Source organism: Pteronotus mesoamericanus, unplaced genomic scaffold (genome assembly GCF_021234165.1).
Source record: "Pteronotus mesoamericanus isolate MK-2021 breed Mesoamerican mustached bat unplaced genomic scaffold, CSHL_Meso_final contig_90, whole genome shotgun sequence".
Lineage (NCBI taxonomy): Eukaryota > Metazoa > Chordata > Mammalia > Chiroptera > Mormoopidae > Pteronotus > Pteronotus mesoamericanus.
Genome location: NW_026555277.1, coordinates 17,602,275 through 17,623,793, shown reverse-complemented (window position 1 = coordinate 17,623,793; position 21,519 = coordinate 17,602,275). Strand labels below are relative to the sequence as shown.

The 21,519-nt window shown below is 38.7% G+C and overlaps 1 protein-coding gene across 2 annotated transcripts in view; it reads left to right on the top strand.

Annotated features, from left to right (window-relative positions):
- Positions 1–21,519, top strand: part of ADAM23 (ADAM metallopeptidase domain 23) — a 145,197-nt gene that overhangs the window by 96,808 nt on the left and 26,870 nt on the right. For both annotated transcript variants that reach the window (XM_054585762.1, XM_054585761.1), the window contains exons 11-21: positions 1,708–1,871; positions 2,975–3,059; positions 3,988–4,078; positions 4,847–4,895; positions 7,167–7,266; positions 11,951–12,022; positions 12,599–12,688; positions 13,890–13,970; positions 18,348–18,398; positions 18,994–19,057; positions 20,378–20,483. In XM_054585762.1, coding sequence (XP_054441737.1) covers positions 1,708–1,871; positions 2,975–3,059; positions 3,988–4,078; positions 4,847–4,895; positions 7,167–7,266; positions 11,951–12,022; positions 12,599–12,688; positions 13,890–13,970; positions 18,348–18,398; positions 18,994–19,057; positions 20,378–20,483 — 953 coding nt within the window. The remainder of the gene's footprint in view (positions 1–1,707; positions 1,872–2,974; positions 3,060–3,987; positions 4,079–4,846; positions 4,896–7,166; positions 7,267–11,950; positions 12,023–12,598; positions 12,689–13,889; positions 13,971–18,347; positions 18,399–18,993; positions 19,058–20,377; positions 20,484–21,519) is intronic.

Sequence of the window (21,519 nt, the reverse complement as noted above, 5' to 3'; positions counted from 1 at the left end):
AATAGATTGAGGTGGATTATGTTTGAAGGGTATAGGAAATATTAATAAAAAAATCTTAAACCAAAGTTTATCTTCTTCCTCTTCCTCTTGGTGGAATGCTTCAGACTTTATTTCTAGGAGACAGAATTAAGTGCATCCCCAAATAAAACTAGTGTGAAAACAGTAAAATGTGTATCTCCTTACAAAGACCTGTAACTCTAAAAATCTTTTATGTTGATATTCTTTTCCTCATTTTGTTATTGACAGGGAATGATGGTTAAGATTTTCTTGCTTTTTCCTGTTTTAGGTAGGCAATCCATAGATGTGAATATTATTCATTATGTTCCAATAAATTGTTCATTAGACTAGTCATAAATTAAATATAGCATTCTACTTTATCTATTCTAATGTAAAGTGCTATTTTGTTCAGCTAAATATATTTTTTATCTGGTATTTATTGTATGTTTCTTCTTAACTAGGGAATAAAACCTTTTTATAAATTGCTAAATACTTAAATGATACTTATTTTCTCCAAAGAACTGCCTTCTTTTCTGCCTTTTAAGCAGCTCAAAACCTCCAATCATATGAAGACTGATACAATGCCTGGTAGGCACAGCTGGACGGGCATAGAGTGTCGTATGGAGTTAGGATTGAAATTCTGAAAGCCAATTTATACCTGGTTTTCTTTAATTTTAGCTCCTGTCAGTCTTCTGAGAGGAAAATTATAAGTGAATATGGAAATGAGAATATTAAACACACCTTTCCCCCTGCCAAAGCTGTTTACTTGGCAGCTTCCCTGTGTTAGTCATTTCAGCATGATTGAACAGAATTACATCTTGAAAAGTGTAATTTTTATTTTGCGTTACCATACAAGGTTCTGAAGCTGAACAATTGATTTTTAAAAGACATTACATTTAACTTGCTTCTTGTAAAAATCACTTTCGCTTCATTGATTTAGGCATGCTGATATCCCCTTTCTTCAGTGTGTTCAAAGGTCATCCATTATTTTCTTAATTAGCTTGAAAAGAGGACAAAATGACAACATTCATTGAAATTGCTTAATTATGTGAATTATTTAGCTACTGGGCCAAAAGTAGAGAAAGAGAGCAGAAAGACACAATTTAAACGCTGTGAGTGATGCCACCCTGTGGTGAAGGTGAACTGGTGATATAAATCTGTTCTTTTCTCTTTTGGCCTCAGACCTGTGGTTCTCTCCCAGTGTTATTTTACTTTTCGTATAACAAAGCTTCCGAGGGCTAGCCAGCCATGGTGTTGGTGCTTGTCCAAGGACTTAGTGATCCGTTCCAATCCTGCCGGAATAACTGGCCATAATGCACCATCCAGAGCTGGTGTATTTGGCTCCAGCTTGTTACCTCCTATGAGGTTTGAGAGGGTGTCTTTTCTAAACACTGTTTTGAATTTATGTCCAGACTTTAGAATCTTGACGTCCCTACTCTCACTCCTGAAGTGAGATGCCTGGCCACCACACGTGCCGATTGGAGACTGAAATAACCTTGTAGGAGAGGCCAAGTGGTGGAATTGTTCATTCTCTCTTTATTTTTGCTCTTGCAAGTGAGAAAGGAAAAGAAGATTCTCTCTGATGAGCTAATTATGACGTCGTGTTCCCCTCTCCCCTCCCCTCCTGTCTTTCTGCTGACTCTGAATCACTGACTGTGCGTGTTTGACCCAGCATTTTCCTCCTGCACCTGTCCTGTTTTACTCCCTCAGATTTACAAGGAACAGCTCAATACCAGGGTTGTCCTGGTGGCTGTGGAGACCTGGACTGAGAAGGATCATATCGACATCACCACCGACCCTGTGCAGATGCTTCATGAATTCTCCAAATATCGGCAGCGTATCAAGCAACATGCCGATGCTGTGCATCTCATCTCGTATGTACCTGTAGTCTTTGGCTTGACATTTATCTTTATCCCTTTACTTTATCAGTTGAGTTGTATGTCAATATATCGATTTTAAACAAGGGTGATGTTGATTCCTCTCTCTGTTATCTAAGAAGCATGGAGGTAGGCTGTCTGGTGCTGGGAGGGTGGTTCTGCAGTCATTAGCTCTACTTTCAGAAAATATCTCTACCTTCAGGCCCTCCATCCACAAGGTGAACTCATGATTCAGGATGGCTGCTGGTGCTCCAGCCCTCATCACAGGAAGCAGGAATGACAGTTGTGGAGGGACAGCAACTTCCTTCCAGCCCCAGTTAGTGCCTTCAAAGCACCTTTCCTGAAAGCGTGCACACGTCAGTTTCACCAAGAAATCAATCGCTAAATCTTACTCATGTGGCCACATTGAGCTGCAAGAGAGGCTAGGAAATATAGACCTTTGAGGTGAATTATTGACTAAAATTGAACTTCTATCCCTAAGGAAAAGAGGTACCATATTTTCTTGTGTGTAATAGGTGTTCCCTTCCCCACTTGCGGTGAAGCTGTTTCAGATAGTTCTTTAAGGTTCTGGCCTGGAATCAAGCCAATCAAATGTTCCTCCCTTTCCTCTTACCTTTACTCTTTATTTTTTTTCTTTCAGTCTTTAATCAATATTTTATAATACTCATCAATATCTTGTATAATAACTACCAGATTTCTCCCCTCCAAGTACTAACCAGGCCCGACCCTGCTTAGCTTCCGATATCAGACGAGATTGGGCGCGTTCAGGGTGGTATGGCCATAGACCATACCAGATTTCTCTAGTAGAAAAAAGTCACAAGTTGTTATCTGTTTATCTTTGTGTCCTCAATTCCTGAGCCAATACGTGATGCTTTGTAGGGGCTCAATTAATAATTTGCTCAACTGGTATTATTAACATAATATAAATTTAAAGGTTTTTAGGACAACATAAATTTAAATGTATTTGAAGTGCAGTTTTTGGTTTTTTTCTGAAGGGGCATGGTTTTGGGTATTTGGTATAGGGGAGTAGACATGTTTTAGAAGAGCGTGTGTGGTGGAAACTACATTGGTTTCCTAATACTGATTTATTTTGTCCTAAGGCGCGTGACATTCCACTATAAGAGAAGCAGCCTGAGTTACTTTGGAGGTGTCTGTTCTCGCACAAGGGGAGTTGGTGTGAATGAGGTAAATTATGTCAATTTTCTTAAAGTAGAGCGTCATCTTTGCACCTGATCTGATCTCTCCCTCCCACACCCCCGTGGTCCAGTTTACATCCTTTCTCAGACTTGTTTAGAATGATTATGACATCAAGAATATAATATGAGTGGTTTATAATAGTAAATAGAACCCAAAGTGGCCTTCATTGTTAGAAAAAGGTATTGTTTCTTTTCATATTTATCGGGCAAATGCAAGCCAAAGAGAATTTTTTGGCATCTATAGATAAATTTGTACAAGCTTATTAATCCCTTCCTTACAACATCTTTTGAGAGTTATAATGCTCCCTTGCCCATGTTAAGTTTAACTCATTTATATCAAAGAGTTTGTGATCATATCTAATCAGTATCTTTGTTTTCTCCCTATGTAAATTTTTTATCTTTATACCTTCTACCTACATATCTGTAAAATTAATTGAAACAATTATTTCCTTAATCTCATTATTTGGATTTTGATACCTTTATTTATATAAAGAAAATTCTTACAACAGTTGGCAACAACACCCAAAAAGCCGAACCAACTATTTCCAAACCCTGATCAATACCAGATACACCAGGTTATTCCCATAGCCACCCTTCGGTGGAGACCTCTCTTGACATATTTGTAGTAAGTTGAATGTCTTCTTGGTTTGCTATGTTGGGGCACAGCCTTTTATGACTTGTATGTTATGATTCCATGTGAGAGCATCAGTTCTGAGGGATGCCATGTGGTAACAGAGGCTTTCTGCTCCTTGGGCCCCGTTGCAAGGAAGAAACGAGGAAGGAGCGTGTGCTGCTTTTTGATGCTGTGAGGCTCTACTTAGGGAACTGAGACGTGAGGCGGTAATGATTAAGAAATAATAACTAGCTTTGTGCACTCTCTCAAATGTTTCCCACACACTTTCAACTCTGAAAAACAGTATGGTCTTCCAATGGCAGTGGCACAAGTATTATCGCAGAGCCTGGCTCAAAACCTTGGAATCCAATGGGAACCTTCTAGCAGAAAGCCAAGTATGTACACTGACCTTCTTACTCACTTTCACATGCCATTCTGTCTGTGTGATGCATGTCCAGTCAATTAATACATGGTTTTTATTTCTAAGGCATTGTAGTTTAATTGTAGTATATCTCCTTCCTCTAAAAAAAAATTCTGAGATGAGCAACTTAAGGTAATTCTTGGTATGTTTGGGTTGTAGAAGTGTCTTTTTTTCAAAATCCCTAAAATCATACTTTCTCAGAGTGTGATTGGCTTTCTCATACTGGGCAGTGTGGGGGTGGTGAGTACTTATGCTCTGGGTTCTGACCACCTGGGTTTGGACACAAGATGCCAGGGACGCCCCTTCACAAGTTTAATAAGACTACAGTTGTACCAGGAAGGAACTTAGATGTAGAGTCAAAAGGAACCCAAATGCTGCTTGCCCCGCTACCTACCTCCAGTTAAACTCATCCACTAGTCCTCTAGAAGCATCAGAGAAGAAGCCTCTTGGACAGGCAGGTTCTGACCTGGGAACTTAATTGAGTTCTCTGAGTTATAAAAATGAGGAGAGGCACAATTATATTTCTTGCCAGCTGTTGTCTGAGGAAGCAACCTATACTTCCACAAAGAATAAGGAAATCTCGATTTAAAGGAAGTCGATTTTGTTCAGTGAGACTTCACCTTTTGTAGCTATGACATGGAATTAGTAATAAGAAATTATTTAAGAGCTGTAGTGAAAATTAAAGATGTGACTTTCATTGTTTCTCTCTTCTTCTGTTGCTGTAATTGTTTCCTTGGACCAGAATGCGACTGCACCGAGTCCTGGGGTGGCTGCATAATGGAAGAAACAGGGTAAATTTTCCTAATACATGCATTTGATAAATGTCTTTTGCTGAAATTGCTGCATATAATTAGATACACAGTCTCTCAGGTACTGGTTTTTAGGCTAAGCACTTAGTATAAATTCAATAATTAATTATCTGATATTTTAAAAATGAAAGGACTAATTTGCTTTATATTTTAATTTTTTATTTAAAGTTGATGGTACGTGTAAAATATAGTAACTACTTCTACTTCTGTGAACCCTTAAAGATAGCACGGTATTAAATGCTTCTAAGTTTAATAGAGGCATTAATTTTTTAGTACACTTAGAACAAAAGCTGGTTGTCTACCTAAAGTAGTCAGTGAAAATCAATTTAGTTGTCAATTTATTATTTAAGGAACTCACAAATAGACATGTTGCTGTAATAAAAATTGTACTATACTGCTTATATAATCAATAAATTTTTTTTTAAGACAGATTGATTGTGTCTAAATTAGGTAGCCTTCTACTGATAGACATTTGAACATTTCCTCACCTCTTCTCCTCTCTCCTTTTGCGGATACTTTGGGCACTAGAGCATCTGCCCTGGGGCTGCCATTGCTTCTGTGGACCGGGGCCTGGAAACATTGCCCTCTTTCCCAGGGACTGCTGCCCCATGGGAACCACTACCCCAAGGCCCCGTAAGCTAGAGCCCTCTGCTGGTGGATGGGAGAGCTTCCTTACGCATGTCTCTCTCCTACTTCCTTTGCCCACACCTGACATCTGTTCAACACATCGGCCATTTCTGGTGCTACTCCTCTCCCTCCCCTGCAGGAGCCCAGGTGGCCAGAAACCCCGACCTGCTGTACAGAGTCCCTCCCTTATTCTCCCCCTAGGAGTCCAGCTCACAGGACATCAGACGTGAGCATAAGGGTTTGCAGAGAGAGCTCACCATGCTGCCTGCTACTTGAGAACACATGTTTTTAGAAATGTAGTTTGAACTTGAAACTGTTAGATTCCATGGCCCCTTTACTTTTTGTACTATAGTTCAGTGACATTATGGCTTACAAAGTCTTTTTTAAGAACAGCTATAGGAAGGTAATGCCATTTTCAGTATTGGTTCTATAGAGGGATGTCTTCTAAACTCCTAATTGCTAAATGAAATTTTTATTACATTTATTGGGGTGACATTGGTTAATAAGATTATATTGGGTTCAAGTATGAATTTTTATTATGCATGATCTTCATACTGCATTGCGTGCCCACCATCAAAAGTCAAATCATTTTCCCTCACCATATATTTGATACCCTTTCAATGAATTTTTGGACGGACTAACAATATAAGATATAATAAAAACTATTTAAAGTTAATATGTATTTTCTCAAGTATATGTTTCTGTGTAGTTCACATAAGAGATCACTCACTGTCAACAGTGGCAGATTTTGCCTCCTTCCATACACTGTCCTCACATATCATGGTACGTAAACTATCAGACCATGTCCTAGCATAAGTGGCTTTTCAAATCTCAGATTAAGTACAACCACAAGCATGCTCAAGGAATCAAGTTCTAAGATTTAGTTTATCCTTGACTACAGGTATAACATTCCTTCAGGTACTGACTGACATAGAGATAGTAATTTGATTAATTGAATCATAGAGAGGCTCTTGCTACAGTCCTACTAAATCATGAATGTCACCCGATAGTAGTATTTGTGGTTGAGAATAAGAAGCTATTATTCATGGGAGATTGAGCTAATTCTGTTGTGTGTATATACACTAAAAATGTGTGTGTGTGTGCACGCATGTGTGTGTGTTCTGGCACATCTTTTTAGGGTTTCCTTGTTTACCCAAATAGTTTTGCTGAAGCTTGTATTATATAATCTTTAATAAATTGACCATTACAACTCCCTCCTCAAAATAAAATCTAGTGCGTCCCTGGGCTCTTTTTACTCAGGACAGAGGCAAAAAAGTGCTTGCCTTTACTGAGACGGAGCAAATAAAAATGACCCCATTTCAAAGTACAGCTGAGATGAAGAAGTTATGTGATGAGCTTTTTAAAAACTCTTTCAAGCCCAGGCACAAAGGGCTTGAATGCTGAAGAGGTTGTAACCTGGCCCCCAAATCTGTGATTTTCTTTGAATTTCTATTTTCATAAGTTCTATCACACATATTACCTGGCTATTTGCATGTAAGTGCCTCGTCAAAATTTGTGTAAAATCATCTGGGTCCAGAGTGAATATTTAGTTCTAGGGTTTTAATTTTTGTCTCTTGTGACTGCTTTTGGGAAGTTATTTACATATTTGATTCCTTATTTCCTCAGGGTATCCCATTCCCGAAAGTTCTCCAAGTGCAGCATTTTGGAATATAGAGACTTTTTACAGAGAGGGGGTGGAGCCTGTCTTTTCAACAGGCCAACAAAGGTTAGTAACGTAAAAAAGTGTAATTATTTCTCTCTCTCTCTCTCTCTTTTCAAAATGGAACAGTGCCAAGTATCAGATACTTGTCTTAGAAAGCAAGTTTGTTGTCAAGCAGATTAATATTTAGTTACCAAAGCCTTTGTCATATTGAAGACTGAGACCGGTTTAAATGAATGACGAAACTGTAGTGTCACTGTTCTGAACCTCCAGTTTTTTAGTGCCGGCTACGCTCCCATCCAACCTTCCCTCCACCAAAACAAATAATCTTTAAAAAATATCTTTGAAATTTTCATGTTTGGGTTTTCATGCTGCTGCTAAGAAATAGTGGGTTGGATTAAAACATATTACTTTATTATTTCTTTGACAAAATTTCCATTTGCCCTTAACATTCTCTCTAGGGGTATAACTAATATCTTGGCCTGCCTTCCTTCCTTCCTTCCTTCCTTTTCTTTTCTTTCTTTCTTTATTTCTTTTTTTTTGAGTGGTCTATTCTCCCAGAAAGAAAGCATTTCTAATATCACATAGCCAAAAAATGGCCCAAGATATTTTTGGATCCCATAAATATACATATGTATTTATATTATACAGTCTCTGTTGGGGAAAGTCATTATCAACTGACATTTCATTGAAGTTCACAAATACAGTGTCACAATCCATGAATTCCTTCATTCAGAAAGCTCTGAAAGTTAGAATTGTTTTTTATGGGTTTGTAGAAGACACATGGGAAATGTTAATGTGTTTGATGATAGGGCATGCGCCAGTCCCCTCGGGGCGGTTACACGACCTGTGGTAAATGCATCGCACTTTTCTAAGAGTCAGAAGAGCCAGAATTCTCAAATTCCCCAGCCATACAGCTTAAGGCACTGCAGGCCTATGGTGAGATGTTTGGAGGAAGTTGCCCAACAGGCAAAAAGGCGGGGTCGATGCTAATTAGCAGATGGTATTGAAATTCTAACATTGCACATTTCATATTTCCTTTTAAAATACTACTCCGTAAGTCAAAAATAGTTCTTTGCTATACAAAATGCTTAATACTCTGCAAAGTGAGAGAGCAGTGCCATCATGTTAGCCTTTTTTAAAAGTCAGTGACTAATATGGATAACTGACAGAATAATTTGTTCCTGCCCCATAACCGAGTGATACTGCTGTAGTCAGCGCATGGCAGTTTGATGCCTGACAGTCGTATAAATCTCAGTGGGGCTGCAGAAAAACAAACAGGAATTTTAAAGTGAACTTGCATCGTTAAACTTGGCTGCCTGCCTTTTATGGCATTCATCTCAATGCAATAGAAATCTAAAAACTTCAGAGTATTCAAAATGGCTGAAATGAGTGATAATGAGTTAATGTCAGCGACTGGTATTTTTGAATTGCAATGTACGTGGCTAATTGTACCTGTCTTGCAGCTTACCAACTAATTATAAGCATCGCACGTAAGGAAACAACATTGAGTTGTTTGGAAAGGTTAAGATTTTGAGTGTGTATATAAGGATCCATAATTAGATTTCTCACATTGCCTATGAGTGGAAAGAAAATGATTCCAGTAACTAGGAAACTAATAAAAGTAACTATATACCTTCAATTTTAAAAGTTAGTAAATATGAAACTGCCTATTAGAATGTTTTTTAAAGAGACCATTTGGATTCCAGTGAAAGAGTTTATAGGTATGTAACGAAGAACTGAGTTTTTTCAGGCATTGTTAGTCAGGTTGCGTGTATGCATGTTCTGTGTGTTTTTACATTACCTGTGTGCATCTTTTCTGTGCCGTGGGACCCTTCCCAACTGCCATGTTTTCCATGTGGTTTGCCTGATGTAAAGCACTGGTCACGTTCCAGCCTGCCCTTCCCTTTTCCATTTCCTCCTGCAGGCTGATCAAAATATGGCAGGTATAGGACTGTTGATTTCACTTATTGGACTTTCCCACAGGGGAGTCCCACCCAAGTTTCCTGGAAACCTTCCTTGTTCCTTTTTTAAAAATATATTTTATTGATTATGCTATTACAGGGGTCTCAATTTTTCCCCGTTTGTCCCCCTCCACCCAGTAACCCCACATTCACGCCGGTAATCCCTCCCCCTTAGTTCATGTCCATGGGTCGTGCATATAAGTTCTTCTCCATTTCCTATACGGTTCTTCACATCCCCCTGCCTACTCTTTACCTACCAGTCTGTACTTCTTAATCCCTGCACCTTTTCCCCCATTCTCCCTCTTCCCCCTCCAAACTGGGAACCCTCCAAATGATCTCCAATCTACGATTCTGTTTCTCTTTTGCTTTCTTGCTTAGTTTGTTTTTTGGATTTAATTGTTGATAGTTGTGAATTTATTGCCATTTTAGTGTTCGTGGTTTTGATCTTCTTTTTCTTAAATAAGTCCTTTAACATTTCATGAGATGAACTCCTTTAGCTTTACCTTGTCTGGGAAGCACTTTATCTGCCCTTCGATTCTAAATGATAGTTTTGTTGGATAGAGTAATCTAGGTGGTAGGTCCTTGCTTTTCATCACTTTGAATACTTTTTGCCAGTCCCTTCTAGCCTGCAAAATTTCTTTTGAGAAATCAACTGACAGTCTTATGGGAACTCCTCTGTAGAGAATTCTCTGCTTTTCTCTTGCTGCTTTTAAGATTCTCTCTTTATCTTTAACCTTGCTGTTCTGATTGAACGTTTTTTCTTCCTTATGTTACAAATAATTGATTTGATTCTCAGCCTCAGCCCCTTCACTGTTGATTCTCTGTAATTTTTTCTTTATTTCACTTAGTGTAACCTTCATTTTTGCCTGTTTTTTAAAAAAATGCTGTTGAAGTACCTAATGAGTTCCTTCAGCATCCTAATAACCAGTGTTTTGAACTCTGCATCTGATAGATTCTTTATCTCCATTTTGTTTAGTCCCTTTTCTGAAGGTTTCCCCCCCGCATTTGGGCCCTATTTCTCTGTCTCCTCATTTTGGCAGCCTCCCTGTGTTTGTTTCTGTGTATTAGGTAGAGCTGCTTTGACTCCCTGTCTTAGTAGTGTGGCCTGTTGTAGAAAAGTGCACTAGTACAGTGGATGGGGCAGAGCCTTAGATTATCGCCAGTACAGGGCAACCCATGTGAACCAGGTTGATGGAGTCTCTGATATGGTATCACTGCTCTGTAGTTCTGTATGGGAGAGGGCTCAGAAAAAGACAGTGCCACTGCCTGGCCTCTGGAGTTTTGTCTGAGAGGAAGTTGTCTCCCAGCACTAGCCCTGATGCCAGACACTTCAGCGTCTCCTTGTATGTCATTGGTGCCCTTCGAGCTGGAGCCCAGAGGGAGTGAATCTGCGTAAGTCCTAAGTCTGTTGCAGGCACTTTAAAAGTAGATGCCTAAGGATCCTGCAATTTCTTCCACCGTCCTAACCCCCACTGGTTGTTGCAGCCAGAAGTTATGGGGTCTTATCTTCCTGGCACTGGAACCCTGGGCTAGGTGGTCTGATATGGGGCTGGGATCCCTCGCTCCTGAGGTACTCCTCCCGATTTTTATCAACCACACGTGGGGGTGGGACCACCTGTTCCGCATCTCTGTGTCTCTGTGTCTCTGTGCATGTCCATGCATCTCTGCCCCTCCTACCCTCCTACTGGTCTGGGTGAATGTGACTTCTTTAATTCCTTGGTTGTTGGACATCCATACATCTCTACTTTTTGATGATTCTGGGTAATAATTGTTTTGTAGTTTAGTTGTAATTTTTGCTGTGGTTGTGTGAGGAGGCAAGCCATGTTTACCTGTGCCTCTATTTTCCCTTGTTTCTTATAATAATTCTCTTTCCTGGAGGTGGAAGGAGGATCAGATCTTTCTCAGGTACTCAGTGGAAGCCACCCCTTCCTTGGGTGTTTGATGTTGCTGGGGAAAGAGTCTCTTCCTCCCTCTCATATCTATGCCTTTGAGTATTTAGGTTGGGATGTGTTGTTCCAGTCTTCACCCAGGTGTGGTGGATATGCTCCCAGAAATCTTGTCCTAGGGTTAAGAGAAATATGAATGGTCCCCATAAACAATCAACTGCCTCCACAATTGGTTGTAATAGAATTTATTTGGCAAGCAAATTCATAGCACCAGAGGGTGGATTATTCTAGACTTTTGACTCTTGCATTGCTCCAGGAATGACTGAGAGATTCCTATACATTCATACATATGTCTGCACGTGTATTTAATATGCTTCAGGTAGTATGGATTTATTTTCAATGAGAATGATGGATGTGGATTTCCAGCCATACCCTTTTCTAAGTTTATTTGTATTTACTTGATTGTATATTTTACAGTTGGCTGTATCTGAAGCATTTTTATCTTTTTGACAATTTTGATGTCTTCTCAGCTGTCTTGAAATAAGTCAGCAAATTAGATATATGAGTCTTATTAGCAATGCATCTTAGCTCCATTAGCAAATATGAGAAGTGATCTATTCTTCTTGACAGCTTATCTCCATAAAAAATAGCAGTAATGGTGGAGGTCATCTCAGGAGCCCACCACCAGAGAATCACCAAGAGATATTACCCCATTTAAAATATGGTTTCTAGAAGCGTTATTAATAAGTGAATAGTATTTCCCACACAGACACATTTATAAGACGCCATTACAACAGATCACAGAGTATCATGTGACAGCTGATTGAAGGAGTAGATTGGTGTGCTGATTTTCTGTGATAAATTAAAATGTTTTTCCTTTCTCTCCCTCATCTCTTTCAGCTATTTGAGCCCACAGAATGTGGCAATGGATATGTAGAAGCCGGGGAGGAATGTGATTGTGGTTTCCATGTGGTAGGTATGAGTTCTTTTCTACCTGCAGCACAGCTCCTGCTCAGAGCAAAGACAAATGGCATTAGTGAGAAGCCTGCACTTTTGTTCACAGTGGTCTTACTGTCTTTCTTTCTGATCTTGTTCATCAGTGCTGAATCCCAGCTCCGACGCATTAGAATTAATCATGTCCTTATGGCCCTATCTGAAAAGAAACCACCTAATAGATCCTTCTAATCAAATTCCCTACCTCTTAAAAATTCATAGCTCACATTTATCTTTCTGTGTTGTGTAATTTTTTGTCTTTATAAAGCTAGATTGAGTATTAAGAATGTAATAGAGCTAACCACGGATGGGTTGCCTGCTATGAAATACGCTGTCTTTTTGGTAGAGAAGTCCCTTCATAGAAGATCATGCTTTGTTGGGAAGTACGGCAGGAAGGAATCTCGCATTGTTTAAATGATCGATTCTTTCCTAAAGTATGTTTTTACTGTTGCATCATCTCCTTGTCTGGATTATGCATAAGTCACATGTGGAGAGAATGCTGAATGACCGGTGGGTAAGCTTCCTCGCTTAACTCACGTGAAGTGTTTTTCCTAGGAATGCTACGGACTGTGCTGTAAGAAATGCTCCCTGTCCAATGGGGCCCACTGCAGCGACGGGCCCTGCTGTAACAACACCTCGTGTCTGGTGGGTTTCCTGGCAGTTCCACCTTTCTTTTCACTGATGTATTAGCCAAATATCAGTGTGTACATTGTGTATAGTTTGCCACAAATGTGTTGGTTGACAGGGTGCATGGCAATTTTATAAAATCAATATATCTACCCAAATTCTGTGGGTCACAATGTTTGCGTTTACTATGGTTCACTATCAACCATCCTATCCTCCGAAGCGTCCTTAAAAAGATGTATTTATATCCGTCCCAAAATAAACATTGAGAGTTGCCCTATTAACGCAGATGAAAAGCAAGTTAAATGGTTGAAAAGAAGAGGGACAGATCCTGTGGTCTTTTTATTTTAGACCCCAAGTATAAAAGCTAGTGCTCATATTTCATACATTTGGCTTTTTAAATCCCCTATAAAGGCAAAAAGGCTACATGAGGAAGAACTAAGTGAATATGTTTATATGTGTATTGACACATAGCTACTTTCATCTATAGAGGGCAGTTAATTTTTGAAAAGTCATTTTTTAAATCTTTCCATTTCTCATCTATAAAAACCCTTAATATTATTTTCACCTACAAAATTAAACGATTTTGATTATTTTATTCAGTATTAATGGGTATTAAACATTATGGTATTCTAAAAGATTCCAGCTTAGTTTATACTCACCTTTATCCTTTACCAGATTATAAATTGCTTGAAGGTAACGGGCTTTTTCCTTCATCCTTTACTTACCTCCTCTCAGACAGACGAAATGCCTTGTATACAGTAGGCATTCACTGGTGTTATCAAAGGGAATCACTGAAATTTGATTGTCTATATTTAGCTAAATTAATATTAATATCCAAGTTCATAGTTAATTATTGACCATTGGGCACATACACAAATCTTCAGAGAAATCTTAAGTGTTTCTATTTTAGGGTTTTGTTGTTCTTCTGTCTTACGGCACACCAGTGTTTCATCTTTGCATAATTGCCATCACATTGTAGTTTACAAATAATACTCTGAGACAGTGGGTTTTGCATCTGAACATTTGCTGCCTTGGTTAATGGTTCATATTCATTACAGAGTGGTAACTGGGCCTTGCCTCTCTATTCTGCAACTATGTTGCTAATTCATACAGAGTTTGGTGTTAGTTGGGAGAGACTATCAAAATTATTGGCGAGCATCAGAACGCTCTTTGAAATATTAATTAGTACTAGCTCCCAATGCTGAATTTTGATTTGCAGTTTCAGCCAAGAGGATATGAATGTCGGGATGCTGTGAATGGGTGTGATATCACCGAGTATTGTACCGGGGACTCTGGCCAGGTATGGTAGTCTGAGTTCTAGGTAATACATCTTACTTGTAAATGCACATTTTAAAGGTTTCCTTTTGGATTACATGTGCGAATATGCTTTGGCTCCTTTGCTTTGTTTTGCTTTGTTTTCTAGTAATTTCTAGTTATCCATCTTGCCTTTATTTTAAGAACATTCGTTGTGATTTTCGGGTCTAAATCTCTTTTCTTTCCAAGTTTCCTTTCCATAATTAGTTCCCTTTATATGGTGTATAGCCAACTAATTGATTTTTTTCGTTCCTGGTCCCCACATCTAAAACACTAATGAAGCACTAATATACTGGTTCCCAAACATTCTTAAGCCACCAAACGCTTTTTAAAAACAAGATTTTGGATAGAAGCCAAACACAGGAAGCAGGAAATGCTCACACTGCTCTGGATGAAGCAGGATTGGGAGCAGAGCCCTTCCTCAGCCCCTACGTGCAAAGCCCAGCTTCCCGGTTCACAGGCTTTGGCATGACCTTCCTCCCGTTAAAATTATTATAACATTATAGTTAATGTGGACTTCTAACCTTCTTTATGTAATTTTTATGGTTTTAAAAATTAACGTCCTGTTGTTGAAAGTCTTCGTCATTCAAGCAATCACTTCTTGAGCACCTGCTGTATATCACGCACCGCTGCCAGTGTTGGGATGTGGTAGGGATCACGGTGGACAAATCCTTGCTCTTCTGGCACTTCCCATTCTGCTGGGTGGAGAAAAAAAAACGAACGAACGAAATATCTGATGGGGCTAAGAGCTAAGCACAAAACAAGACGATGTGAAAACAATGACGGAGTGGGAGCTTTAGGTGCGGCGGTCAGGTACATTTTCTCGGAGGATTGGGCATGTAAGAAGAAACACAGCCAAGAAGGAGCTTGGCAGAAAAGAGCAGGCGCGGAAGCTTGGCTTCTTCAAGAAATGGAATGGAGGCATAGTTAGCTGGAGAGAGGCAAGCACGGTTCAGAGGCGGAGTCAGGAATTAGGACAGATAGGAACCTGGTAAGAATTCTGGCTTTCATTCTACCTTCCTATTCATTCTGACATTACTTAAAAAGCATTTCCCATACCATTACACATTTGTTACATAAATAACCTTTTTATGATTTCCTGGGTCTATCATGTGTATTAGTTGACTTCTGTATCCAGTGATGGACAGTTAGATTGCTGGCCACTTTTTATTATTATAATTATGTGGCAGTGACACTTTTATGCATTCTTAAGAGTGTTTCTTGTTCATGCTTAGCTAACTAGGATAAGTTCCTAGGAGTGGAGTTACCTATTGCCAAGTTTTGTTGTTTCCAAGGGGCTACCAATAAATACAGATGGAGGCCATTTTTATTATTGAAAATGTCCAAGCTAAAAGCCATGGCTTAGTGTCGGGGCTAAACCAGCCTCTTTATAGGTCCCAGATTCAGGCTATAGCAACAGGTTATTGACAGACTTGGTCTGGAGTGGCTTCTCTCTGCAGTTCCTGGCCCTCGCCTTGTAGGTCAGGGAGGAGCTGCAGAGAGAGAACAACGCATGGGAGTAGGCAAGAGAAGAGTGGCAGACTGGAGCTGGAATGCCATTATTCTTCCCAAATTTATCAACCAGTCAGCCGCTCTACCTGCCTGGGGAAGAAGTGAGTAAGGGAGCTGAGAGTAGCTGGGGTTACACGGAGTTTCCTTCACTGGAAGGACAGGGGAGAGGGAAAGAAAGGTTGCAGCTGAGCTCTTTGCAAGTTCTTGATAAACATCCTCTGAGTCCACAGGGGCCCTCGTGAGGATATGGTACAGGTGAAGTGTGTTCAGGCTGTTCTTGTGTGGTTTTTATGCATATCTCTTTCTTATATATAAATATGTAAATAGTTCCTTTTTAATTGTATTATAATATAGAGGCCTCGTGTAAGAATTGTGTGGACTCTGTGTTTTATGACAAGTATATTGACATTCCTGATGTACTATTTCACTGAGTCATATTATTAGTTTTACAGAATAATACTATTTTTATACCCATCATACATTGTTTTGGTTCGGTCTATTCAGCTCTTTTAGAAGTATAATTTTTCTATTCTAACCTTTACCTCCTGAATTACTATAGAATTTCCTGGAAAGAAGGTTTTTATAATGAGGGCTCTGTGTTCAACTGAAAATTCTATTGTCTAAATTTTTTAAAATGTTCTTTTTTCATCTCATGTGTCTAAAGTAAAAGCTGTATTGTTAAATTAGTTTCTCAGTGGCCTATTAGAATAGCATGTTCTTTTAGTAATAGTTTCCTTATATGACGAGAAAACACCTGAAACAGGTAATTGGCAGAGAGGGACTGAAGCGCCCTCCAGATCTTTGGCTTTGTGAGGGGCAGTGAACTTTGAATGTAGCCGATACTGATAATGATTAAGAAAATGTGATCTCTGAGAATTTCTGCATCTCTGAGAATCAGTCTGATTGGCAACATTATGACTTTGTCTCTTTATCTCATGGTATGTTTTTGCTTAATTTTGTCATCAGCCATTGACTAACGGCTTTGAGATTCTTTTAAAATTCACAATTTATAACAGAATAAGCAATACCTGTGCCACTGAGAGAACTCCTTGTCAAATGATACTGGATGATACCATAAAGATATTTTAGAAGGACATGGGAAATGTTTTTTTGTTTGCACTGTGAAATATGTCATCTCAATGGGTAGTAGAACACAATTTAAAATACACCCACTTAACTGCTCTGGCACTGAAGCCTCCCTCAAGGGAACCATCTTGTGCGACACGTAAGCGGGGCTGGGTGGCGTGTAGAGACCAAATCCACAGCTGCACCCACAGGCCTGTTACTGCACAGGCAGAATAAAGTGCACAGATTTATGGTTCTCCTGTTTTAAATGTCTCCTGAGACCATAAAACATTCCATAATTTCCCTTGTTAAACGTTCCAGCGATAAGCCCCTGGCTTTTATTAGCCTAAACTAAAACTAAATTGATTAGAAATCTTGCATGTGGCTTGTGACAGCTTATAATAAGGTAAAGAATTTTTTCATTGGTAAAGAATTCTAGGAGTTCTTTCTTATTGAACCATCACAAAAGGCCAAATACGACAAATTAATTTTAGACCCTGATGTGCCTATTGTGGTAGCAGCATTTCTTTTTCATTTTTGTTCCATGTGGTTGTATTTGTCTTGGAGTCAGTGAATAATTAATGTTAGTGATTAATAAGATAATGACTGTGTTTTGAGTGGATTTGCATGGATGAAAGAGACCACAGGGATCTCTGTTTTTGTGTAGTTGGCCCAGTATGCCAGGGTTTAGTGCTGATAATTATATGCTTTGAATAGTCACCGTCAGGTTGAATGAAAAGCGGTAGTGAATGACAGCTTATATTGGAGTCAAATATTCTATAGAAGGATGTAGAACCCAAGCCCTTTACCTCAAAGTGTTCCTTAGTAAAGTGTTAGCTTTCTGTAGTAGCTAGAGAGAGAGAAATGACGGGTGGCTCCAATTATTTGGGGCCTGAATAATTGAAAGAGTGCAAGTGTCCTTTACTGAGGAGGTGACAAAAAACTGAGAGGGACCTCAGTGCATATTGCTGGCTTTCTTACTTGCGACACCCATGCATTTTTTTTTCCTTTTCATATTTGCTTTGAACATTGTAGCAGAGACTTTGGATTGAACTTTTTTTTTATAGCTGTCTTAAATGTGGTAAGTGAAATGTGCAGAGAATAAACACTTTAACTTAATGTATTCAGGGTAATTTGGGGCGAAAATGAAGTGTACTTTTAAATAATTATTTGATAAATCGACCTGGAAAAAGAAATAGCCATCACATCAAGATTGTTCTAGTTACAGGTCTGTGGTTTGAGAGGTCAGGAATGTAATGGAGATACAGCACTTACATTGACTTGAAGGCAGGACGTTTTCTTTTCTTGTTCTTTCTTTTTTTTCCCCTTTTTTCCCCTTTCTTTTTATGAATGTTGACTATAGGTAAGCATCGTGGGTGTCAAATATAGATTTGACACTTTCACAGAGTTGAGCCATCCTGTAAATTAGTTCCTGGATGTGTCCACTCCTACATAATCACACGCTGACTCATATCCCTTCATTGTCCATTTTAATCCTTCCTGCCTTTAACTCGGTAGTAAGTGAATGTAAGTTATTATTCTAGTCTGCTTCATAGAAAACAGAGAAACATAAAAAGCACCCACTGTGTGGACCTAATTTATTAATTTCTGCCTACAATGGGAGAATTAATTTGGATAATCTACTTAAGGAGTTACTCATATTTTTCTAAACATTTCCAATTATATATTCACCATGCTTGAACTTTTTTGCATTTTTATATATTGTGCATATAACCTGAAGGTATTTAACATGAGGAACATTAACTAAAAAGATTATATTTTTCAGTGCCCACCAAATCTTCATAAGCAAGATGGATATGCATGTAATCAAAATCAGGTAAGCTAGGCTATACGTTTTAAATGTAATTTTAAAAGGATTTGCTTGCAAGTTTTTTTTTTAAATAAATGTAATTTTGAAAAGAAATTGCAACTCAAACAATAGTAAATTACTAGTCTTCTAATACAGAGTTATTTTGTATCATACCAAATACTAACTGTATTATTTTTAACTTTGATGATAAATTGTCCAGATTAAGGGCAAGAATTAGGAATCTAATTTATTGAGTTGTGACTATCTTTCAAGAACCCCAGTCTGTTTATTATGAAAAAATATGACAATCTGTTATAAAGTGGTTTTTATCCCCCTAAAACAATGTGATACCCTAACTATTCGCAAACAAAAGAAGCTAACCATCATTTTGGCATCATCCAAAGAAATGTAACAATTTTTGTTTACCATAAAATTTAAAATGTTAGATGATCAGTTTAGATTTAAAGAGCTGTACTATGAAGTCTGTTCTGAGTTTTAGATTTTAACTGTCTGTTACACTTGTTCTAAGATGTTTGTGATTCTCATTTTCACTGTGAAAACTGGGGCGGGGGGAACAGAACTGGCCCCATGCGCCTGCTAACTTGTGTGTCCCCGTCTCCAGGGCCGCTGCTACAGCGGGGAGTGCAAGACCCGGGACAACCAGTGTCAGTACATCTGGGGAACGAGTAGGTCGCATTTTCCTGTTAATGTCACACACAGGTTTCTCTTCAGATTACTCTTCTCTGCCGGCCTTGCTGAAAGAGATGTATAGCTTGGAGTGATGTTTTCTTTGTAAAAATCCAGAAAAGGAAGAAATAAAGAGAACTGTGAATCTTAGTCACAGAACCGCCGATAACAACTGCTAGGGTTGGCGACTTGTCATCAGAACCGAACAAGTGTCATTCAGTGCGTGTATCTGGAAGAGAAGGGATAGGGCGTCCACTTGCAAAGATGGGGTTGAGTGCCACGATCATGTTCATTACCCAGCCATTTGCATAATTTATTTTGTATCTTGGATTTAATAGTTACCCCCCGCCCCAAAGGTAGCTTTCTGCTCTTTTACCCCAGGAAAGTCCTAGTCCTTATTTTTATTTTTTAAATTCTGTAATCTATTATCCTCAGTTTGAAGTGAAGAAATGAAGGTACTGGCCAAAGGGCAGGCAGATAGAGATTGGGTGCGCATGGTCGTGACTCTCGATATGTTCCCGGAATGCTCATACACGTCGTCTTCCTGACATGTGCAGCGCCTCTCCAGCGAACTTCGGTGCATGAGCGCCAGACCAGAAGAGAGAGAAATGGGTCTGCTGTGTGGTTGAGGCTGGGTCACCCCCAAAGAAACAGGAAGTACACCAAAGGAGAATAGAGCCCATGCATAAGTGATTTCAGTGTTTGGCAAATATTTAACTAAAAGATTTACTTTCGGTGCTTAGATTTGATAGAGGAAAGATAATAGAGACGTATTTCTTTTAAAAGATTTAAATAGCAAAACCCAGGTGCCAACAGAAAATCTCAGTTGGCTAAGACTTCATACTATTTCCTAATACCAATATAAAACGGGACTAAGAATGTTTGTTAGTTTTCTGTGTGTCACTTTACTAATTTCTGCTGCCGATCATTCCTACTTCCTACCCTCAAACTCACCAGCAAGAATTGGGAATGAATTTGTTTCTCAAGGTAAAAGTAGTGGTGTGTGGGAGCTATCTTGTATTAGCTTGGAAGAGCCAACTGTTCAAATTTCAGGAACTTTAGAAGCCAACCAACACCACACTGATACCTTGAAATTAGCCATGTATCACACCGTGGAAAGTTACATGGTGATATTTATACCATGGAAAATTGGTAAATGCTGCAAATTAGGAATTTTTTTTTCTGGGGACTCAGTTGTCAAGCATTTACTAGCATGCCACTGGTATAATAAGGAGAACTAAGTAAATAGTTTTCTTTACTTATTTATCAATAATAAAGATAACTAAAATAAGTTTTCCTCTCTTGCACGTCTCCAAAAGAGGCTTCAGGGTCTGACAAGTTCTGTTACGAAAAGCTGAACACAGAAGGCACGGAGAAGGGAAACTGTGGGAAGGATGGAGACCGATGGATTCAGTGCAGCAAACAGTGAGTGGTCAGCTTTGGGGTCCGATGGGTGGGCGGGGAAGCCCCAAGTCAAATGTGAAAGGGGCACCGAAAGAATGTGACTGATTTTTAAATAAATGTTCAACTATTTTAAATTTTAAAGTGTGCATTTAAAAAATACATGGGTATATCGAGAAGCAAATGGCAGTGAACTCAACTGTTTCTATGGCACGGACTCCCACCATTTCTGTAAAACTCAGGAAATTTTCAACATGCTGTACTTTCCTTGATGCTTGTTTTGAAGAGATGCTTTGTCATGGTATTATAAATTAATATTAGGTTTTAAGTTTGTACTGTTGCTGTAAGATAGCCCCACAAATGGTCTGGTATATACAGAGTTCTATAAGCAACACATATAGACCGCGTATATTGTGGGGACTGTTCAAAGTAAAATAACATATTTCTGTTCATTTAATGAACATTTCGTAAAGTGTTTTGCTACAAGTTTTGGTAACTTTACATAAAAGGAATCATAGTTTCTGTATTATTTTGTATTTTGCTTCTTAAGTTCTGTGTTTTAAATGTTCATTTTTTTTGTTCATTTGTTTCACTTTCATTCACATTCACAGCAATATACCACAATTTATCTCTCCCTTCTGTGTTGGGGGACATGTAGATTGTTTCCGTGTTTTGGGTATTAGGAACCATGCTGCTGTGAGCATTCTTTACATGTAGCTTAGTGCATGTTTGGACACATTTTTCTAAGGCAGAAAAATTACTGTCATTATACATAATAGGGATATATGTTTTCAGTGCCTCCAAAGTGATGTCATACTGTTTTCTTTTTTAAATGGTTATACTAGTAAATACTACCAGCCATAATATGTATATAAGAATTTTGGGCTATAATCTCACCAGCTTGGTATTATCAGACTTTTTACTTTCATCTACTCTGGTGGGTATGAACTGCTATATTATTGTGGTTTTAATTTGCATTTCTCTGATTACACTTGGAATTTAGTACATTTTCATGCATTTTTTGGACAATGGATTTTTTTTTTGTGATGTACCACTTTAA